This window comes from Coenobita brevimanus, chromosome 18 (genome assembly GCF_032717465.1).
Source record: "Coenobita brevimanus isolate Jiangsu-jjx chromosome 18, ASM3271746v2, whole genome shotgun sequence".
Lineage (NCBI taxonomy): Eukaryota > Metazoa > Arthropoda > Malacostraca > Decapoda > Coenobitidae > Coenobita > Coenobita brevimanus.
The window spans coordinates 9363123-9371146 of NC_136971.1; the positions used below are offsets into that span (position 1 = coordinate 9363123).

The following is an 8024-nucleotide window of genomic DNA, read 5'->3' on the forward strand; positions in this document are numbered from 1 at the left end:
TATGTACTTGTAAGTTAAAGCACTGGTACCAGTTAACCTAATTTATATGATTACCTATGATCGGCGTCGGAATGTTTCCTTGTGTTTACGTACAGTATTTGTGTGTTGAAGTTTTGCTCAGGAGTACTGTATTTGTGAGTTATAACATTAAATAAACCTTCTAACCACTTAAAGTGCTTTCTAGTGACAGATAACAGCAAAACAACACATTTGGGGGGTCTAGGGAGCAAAATACGGAGTAGTTTAAATATACGCGATTTCGCACCTAACACGGCACGGTAGGAACGAAACCCTCGTGTTCCGTGCGAGTTACCTGTATAGCCAAAGGCATGTCTGGGAAGTGGTCCTGTCTGGAAAGTGGGCCTCTGGCTCCTGGACTGGTAATTAAGGACTTTAACCCAGCCTAACTTTGAAAGCCACCTAAATAACTCCCTACTGGACATGCATAGCACCTATTTTTTCATTCATTCATTGCCAGACGCCATGTATCCCAAACGGGGTGGCCAAGGGCTTAGAGTTAATTGTTTTACAGGGAGGGGCACTAATCCTCCACCAACCCCACTTGACACGTAGGGAGAACGTTATGCCAACAGCATCTGGTGTTCCCAGGCGGTCACCCATTCAAGTACTAACCAGACCCAGCACCTATTTAAACCTATTTAAAACCCTGTTCACACCAATAATGGACATAAAGCATGAAATAAATGAAAAGGAACCAAACAATGAGGAATTAGAAGTGACTGTACCTCAGCCCGGGTACTTAATGCACGTTTGTGGCTGCCTTTTCTAAGGTTTTGACAGTGATGAAAATGCTCTTGAAGCACGTACAGTAATCCAGTGTTGTGCTGCACATAGTTCTTTGCACTGTGAGTTATAATTGTTTAACACTGCACATTGTTCTTAACTGCTCCAAGCCAGTTTCAGTCGCCAGTTTCAACCACCAATTTTCACTCCACAGTTAATTCTTTGCACTCAAAATTCTGATTTCTTAACACTGCACAACACTGTAAATTCGCATGTGGTCTAGTGGCAAGGTATTGCAGTTTATTCAGTGTTTATTCACAAAAATGAGCACGTGTGGCTTCCATTGCGATAACCATCTACTCGCAATTGAAGTTAGGCAGTAACTGTTGGAGTGTTTGTGATGGGGAAACAGAGTTGCCAGATTGCAACGGCCACATTACCAAACTCCTCAACTTTCATTACCAAATTAACTTTTCATTACCAAATTCGTAAAGTCATTTATTCTTTACTAATTATACATACAAGTGGAAATACATGTAGTCACTCTTCTTATAATTAACAACATGTTGATTATTTTCATGCTATGTTGGCTAGCAGATTAATCAGAGAGAGCAAGCAATCCACCATGTCCATCCTGTGTATCCTCATACATGTGAAAAATCCGTTTAGTAATGCATTGTTCTGATTCATTACCAAATTGGCCCAGATTTGGTAATGAAAAATACCAAATGGCAACCCTGACATGGGATGGGGGAGGGGGGATGAAGGAAGGGGTGAAGGGTCCATGGTGTAACAGCTGTTTGGTGCTGCATGGCAATTTCAAATTACAGGTGGGAAAAAATTTGGATTTTGGGGGGATTTTTTTTTTTTTTTTTTTTTTTTTTGGCCATTTTTGGGTTCTGAAGGTCCATGCCCACAATGTCCGGTAAGTTGGGTGTCTGGAAAGTGGGATTACGGAAACCACGGGGATTACTGTAATGTCATATGAATTTGAGAATCGGTGTGGTATGAATATGATAAATTAGAGAGTGAAATGATTGGATTTGGGACTGTTGAGGAGTATAGGTTGGCTGTGTAAATTATCCCACATGATTTTAACCCTTTCAGTCCAGTGACCCTTTTAGGTTGTTGTTGGTGTTACCAGATATATATACTCTGTTTAGCTCTAGAGAGCCCTTTGGCAGTGAAAGTATGAATGAAGACTACATCTAACTCCACCAGTTCATAAACGCTTCCAATGCGCCATTAAGTCACCTGAAGCCAATAGAAAAGTGAAAATAAGTTCTAAGTGAACAAACGCTTGTACTTTGATTACCCTAAGTGAACAAACACTTGTACTTTGTTTACCTAAATAAATTTTAAAATTTTATCAAGCATTTTGAAGGTCTTGTTTATTTCTTTGTTCAAATTTCATCACACTGTATTTTCATAATTCACTGGTATTTGTGATCCTACATCTATATCTTGTTATTTCCCCTCTTTGCAGTTCATGACTGCTTGCTGGTTAAAGTTTTTAACTGGTTTGTACGCACCTGTTATTATTTTAGTAGAGATTGTAATTGTAGAACAGTATTTGTACACCATTTATTTCTTTTTGTCAATTTTTTAAGTTGGTTTTGTGTGTGTGTGTGTGTGTGTGTGTGTGTGTGTGTGTGTGTGTGTGTGTGTGTGTGTGTGTGTGTGTGTGTGCACACCAGACTCACATCAGACCTGCCAACCTATATATTATTTTTATAATCCCTACAAATCTTATGTTCTTACATTTACATGAGTAGACAAATAAATCTGATTTAAAAAATAATACATTGCATAGTTATTATTATTTTTTTTAACTATTTCACTGATAAAAAAGGCAAAAGTTGGTTGGAATAGTGGAAAGAGCATGATGTGGCACTACTGAACTGGATTTCGTTGTGAACGTTCAGCTCTGCCTGCTCGGTCTTGTATTTTTAGTTAGGTGTCTCACAAGTGGCTAAAATATTCTAATAGTTTGAAAACAGTATTTAACCTGCTCAGTCATAGAGTGTGAAACTTTAAGAGCTATTCCATTTGGTCTTATTTGCTAAGTTTGAAACCTGTATTTAACCTGCTCACTCGTAGAGTGTGAAACTTTAAGAGCTATTTCATTTTTTTTTTTTTCTTTTTTTTTTTAATGCGAGGAAGAAGGAACCAAAGGCCATGAGCCCGCAGTAACAGTTCCCTCCAAGAGAAAAACAAAATACAATATAGAGCCAAATTCAAGATCCAATCATTTTGAGATGCCTGGACACACTGCGTTTGAAAGACTGGAGATCATAGGCAGCAGGAAATACAGACAGAGGGAGACAGTTCCAGAGCTGACCTGTTGCATAAATGAAAGACTGGGAGTAACGGTTAACTCTTGCATTAGAGAGTTGGACAGAAAAAGGATGAGAGTTTGCTGCCAGATGGGTGCTACGCGCCCGTCGTGGAGGTGGAGGAATGCAAGCAGACAGTTCAGAGGAGCAGTGATCATTAAAGTAGCGATAGAAAAGAGATAAAGATGCAACAGTGCGGCGAAGAGACAGAGGTTGAAGGGAGTCAGTAAGAGGAGGAGAGTTAATGAGACGAAAAGCCTTTGACTCCACCCTATTGAGAAGAGCTGTATGTGGGGAGCCTCCCCACACATGAGAGTTGTACTCCACACAGGGGCGGATAAAACCCCTGTATAGAGTCAACAATTGTGCAGGGGTAAAGAAAGAGCAGAGTCGGCTTAGCACACTCAATCTCTTGGAAGCAGATTTTACAAGAGATGTAATATGATCTTTCCAAGATAAGTCCCGAGTAAATGAAACCCCAAGCATGTTCAAGGATGATGCAGGATTAAGCTGAATATTATTAAACATTAGTAGGTATACCTGTGGAAGATTTTGTCGGGTTGATAGGTGTAAGAACTGAGTCTTAGATGCATTAAAGACAACCATATTATTTTTACCCCAGTAAGAGATACGAGCCAAATCAGACATTAGGTGTGCCATAGCCTCATCCCTTGCTTGTTGAAGTAACTGTTGAGATGGGCGTTGCGGGAACCGAATGGAAAGGTGAAGGGTGGAGTCGTCAGCGTATGAGTGGATAGGGTTAGATGTACAGCTTAGAAGATCATTGATGAATAAAAGGAAGAGAGTTGGTGATAGGACAGAGCCCTGAGGAACACCACTGTTGATAGATCTAGGAGAAGAACGATGGCCGTCTACAACAGCGGCTATAGAACGACCAGAAAGGAAGCTAGCGGTGAAGGCACAGATAGAAGGATAGAAACCGTAGGAGGGCAGTTTGGAAATTAAAGATTTATGCCAGACTCGATCGAAAGCCTTTGAGATGTCAAGTGCAATGGCAAAGCTTTCGCCAAAGTCCCGAAAGGAGGATGACCAGGAGTCTGAAAGGTAGGTGAGAAGATCGCCAGTGGAGCGTCCCTGACGGAACCCATACTGACGATCGGAAAGAAGGTTGTGATAGGAAAGATGCCTTAAAATTTTTCTATTAAGAATTGACTCGAAAACTTTTGAAATACAGGACGTTAAAGGAATTGGACGATAGTTGGAGGGTTGGCCTGATTGCTAAGTAATAATAATTTTCATGTTAGATTAACTGCTGGAAAATGGATCATGAACATAATATGGATTGAATCATAAATAGCATTTGTATCATGCATAATAATGATGTATTTTTTGTCTCCAGATGCTGGATGTATAAATATTCTTACAATTTCTCTTCATTGAAAGATGGTAGGTATGGTGCAAGGCCTTACCTGTGTGCACACTCCCGAGAGCCCATTAGCAAAGAATTGATGTGGCAGAACTGCCTCTTGGTTGCATAGTCCTTTTACCCCCTCCCCCTCCATTTCCACTTCCCCCACTCCCCGCGCGCACACACACACACACACACACACACACACACACACACACACACACACAGAGCTCGCTGGTGCAGTGGTAACTTTCTCGCTTGCCATCTGGTAGACGGGAGTTCGCGCCTCACTCAAGTTGCGAAAAAGTTTAACTGATGAAGTGGGTGGTTACTGTCCCCCTTGAGCAAGGGGACGGGTGTGTTCATGTGTGAAGGTCACAGCCTTGCCCTTAGATCGGACTATATGAGCTCTCAGCTCCCTTCCGGGAGGGTAAAAGCTGACGATCACGACCATCAGGTGATCCTGACCGACCCGGTGAATTACAGACACACACACACACACACACACACACACACACACACACACACACACACACACACACACACACGAGAGAGAGAGGAGGGAAATTGTGTTTGTGGGAAGTTTTATTTTTGTGTTGGGACGGATGCCTGGAGTTGTTCTTGTCAGGTTGCAGTGTCAATTAGTAGCAAGTTAGTGCAATAATGGCACTAGAATATTTTCCCTGGTGTCACTTAACTTGATTCATCTTCATGACAGGAGCTGTGGTAAAATCTTCTGCTCAGATTGTTCCGAACACAGTGTCCCCATCCCCAGGGAGCAGCTCTACCAGCCGGTGCGTGTTTGTGGCACGTGTTACTATGCTCTTGGCTCTGAGTTCACCAAAACCACCAAGATGCTGACTGCTGCTTCCAACTAGCTTTTTCATCAAGTGATTATGAGAATCTTTCCGTTTATATGGGGTTGAGCCTGCAATTTTCTATTCCTTCACCTTGCTGACAAATTTGGTGAGTCAGGGATTGCATAGTTTGTGGCTCGTTGTTGCCCCATTGTGCTCTCAGCCCTTATATGTAAAAGCAGTGTGGATTAGCTAAAGTTTGAGGTACTGAGGGAACAGATAGTACTGTGAGCTCTGTAGAAGTACAGTAAATTGATAAGAATAGTCTGGAGAGCTGGTAGGTATGTATAGCCCAAATGTGATCATGTGGTATAGTTTGGAGATGTAATTGTTTGGTGTATCCCAAAGATGTGATAGTTGGTGTAAGTCAGAAACATGATAGTCTGGCATAGCATTGTAATGATATGATAGTGCGGTATAACCTGGAGGTGTAAGTGTATGATATAATCCAAAGACATGATATAGTGTGATATAGATGAGAGATGATAGCCCCCAGCTAGGGCTTCATGGTACATATGTAATCCCGTGATTTTGTAAGTTGATACATATATCTTGGAGACGTGATCATAAGTGTTGAGCAAGTATATAGCAGTGTGAAGCAAATCAGCAGTCATAACCTGTTTTCAAGTTCCTTCAGTCAGACAGGATGGCTCTTGCAATTCATACTCTTCTAAATTTTTTAATGCTTCATTATGTATTTATTAATTTTACCCAACCATTTTAAAATCCATGGAAGTAGTTGAGTAATATAACTACCAAAAGTATAGGGTAATCACACAGTGTAAGGATAATTTCTTCTTCATGTTTTACTTCTTTTTTTTTACTATGTCTTGACTTAAAATTGCCATCTCTCCGTCTTGAATGCTGAATTGTAAGACTATATTTGCACAAGAATTTGATACTAGTCACGAAGAAGTGATATGGAAAGGATGCAGAGCCACAATATTGTATTTTAATATCATTGACGTATGTGAAACAAGCTGCAAAAGGACGAAAATCTGGCCAGTATAAAGTGAAAAGAATGCAGTAGTCCCCCTTGCCCGATTTCAGAGATAATGAGAATCCATTTTATAGCAAAATACAATTTTAAGTAAAACTTCAGTGTATGCAATCTGGCTAGCACATCTTTTAACTAAGTTTGGGTAGTGTTATCTTTATGCAAGTTTGCTTTATATGATATCTATCTGTCAGTGGTCAGACTCCATGATCCCTTAAGGGGTGGCTGTTTGTCTCTGAGTTTACTGTTTTACAGGGAGGGGCACTAACCCTCTGCCAGCCTGCTTGTTAACACCTGGAATTTACCACTAAGATAAAGAGAGGACTTTCTGTATTATTGAACATAAAATGTTCCTGAACTAGTAAACTTTTGTACAGTGTTAATACTGTAAACATAAATGAAGCTCTACTGCTGTTTTGGCTTTTTTGCATTTCTCAGTACTGTATACTGGTAATATTGTATGTCAGGGTGATTTTTATTTTCAATTTTTTTTTTTAATACCAGTCATTTATGTGGAGTTGTTGATCTTGGATGTTTCTAAAGTCTGTATTGTAAAAGTACTATACATTGTACATTGTTTGTATTGTCTGCAAAAATGTATAGCAAGAGAGAAGTGTTAACCCTTTGGTGTTTATGGGTGTGGTGCAAATTTCATGCACTCATTTCCATTTGACGCAGGCTGCATCTGCGCGCATTTCATCCGCCCGTTACTGCTCGACGCCAGTTTTGTTGAACGAAGTGGCCCCTGTTTTTTTGGTTATGGAATGATTTTGCGTCCATTTCTGGATGAGAACAAAGCACTACTTGTGGCCCCGTGTATCCCTCCTCCGTGCTCAACCCACTCTGCACCCAGCGTCCCCCCAGTACCCCAGTCAGTGTGTTACAAGTCTTGCTCGAGCATATGATAATTTCCTTTCACATTCTGTAAAATCGGCCCTAATTGACTACAGTAATTCTTTGTACACTAAAATGTAGCCAAATAAATTCCCTACAACTTTTTTTCAGTAACATTTACCATAAAAATTATGTTTCAGTGAGGGAAAAAAAAAAAAAAAAAAATATTAAGGCGTAATTTACATTCGGCTGACCTATTTTACAACACTAAGCAAGTACATTTATTCAGGATTAAGTTGTAAATAAGGATGTGAGGATAAATTGTTTATGAACTATTGAGTGTGGGGGAATAGCACGGTGACAAAGGGGGTTTCTCAGTGTGTGGCCTTGGGTGCCCAGGCCCGTGTCCTAAGTACTCGCTTGAGGTTGGACACAGCCAGCGTCAATTGGTAACGAGAGGGTTAATATTAGAAAACAGATGGTGAGATGATTTACCAGAGTACAGTAGATGCATGAAAACATCAATGAACAAACAGAATAAAAAATTGCTTAAAATTTTGCAGTGCTTTTGAGCAGTGAGCAAAGTGATTTGCCAAATATTGTTCCTAAGTTTGGTGAAAAATATCATCTCAACAAAGCAGATATTACTGAATGGTTTGTACAATTTCGTAACTTAAGGAAGTTGCAATAATCCTTGATTTCTCGAGACTTCAGTCTAATAATATAACTGAAGCAGATTCTTAGAATATTAAAAAGCTCAGTCCAGTGTACAGATAAAGTATGTAATGATTAAAACTAGTTAATTCTAACTCGTGAGACGGTGTACAGTATATGGTAAGCAGGAAAACATACACCTTCAGAGTATTGCATGTAAAGGCTGACTGCTT

The 8024-nt window shown here is 40.1% G+C and overlaps 1 protein-coding gene across 1 annotated transcript in view; it reads left to right on the forward strand.

Moving 5' to 3' along the window:
• The window catches only part of LOC145391397 (phosphatidylinositol-3,5-bisphosphate 3-phosphatase MTMR3), a 137794-nt gene extending 132051 nt beyond the window's left edge, over window positions 1-5743 (forward strand). The window contains exon 17 of the mRNA XM_080266004.1: window positions 5168-5743. Within this exon, the coding sequence (XP_080122130.1) occupies window positions 5168-5327 (160 nt within the window). The 3' untranslated portion in view covers window positions 5328-5743. The remainder of the gene's footprint in view (window positions 1-5167) is intronic.
• Window positions 5744-8024: the final 2281 nt, after the last annotated feature.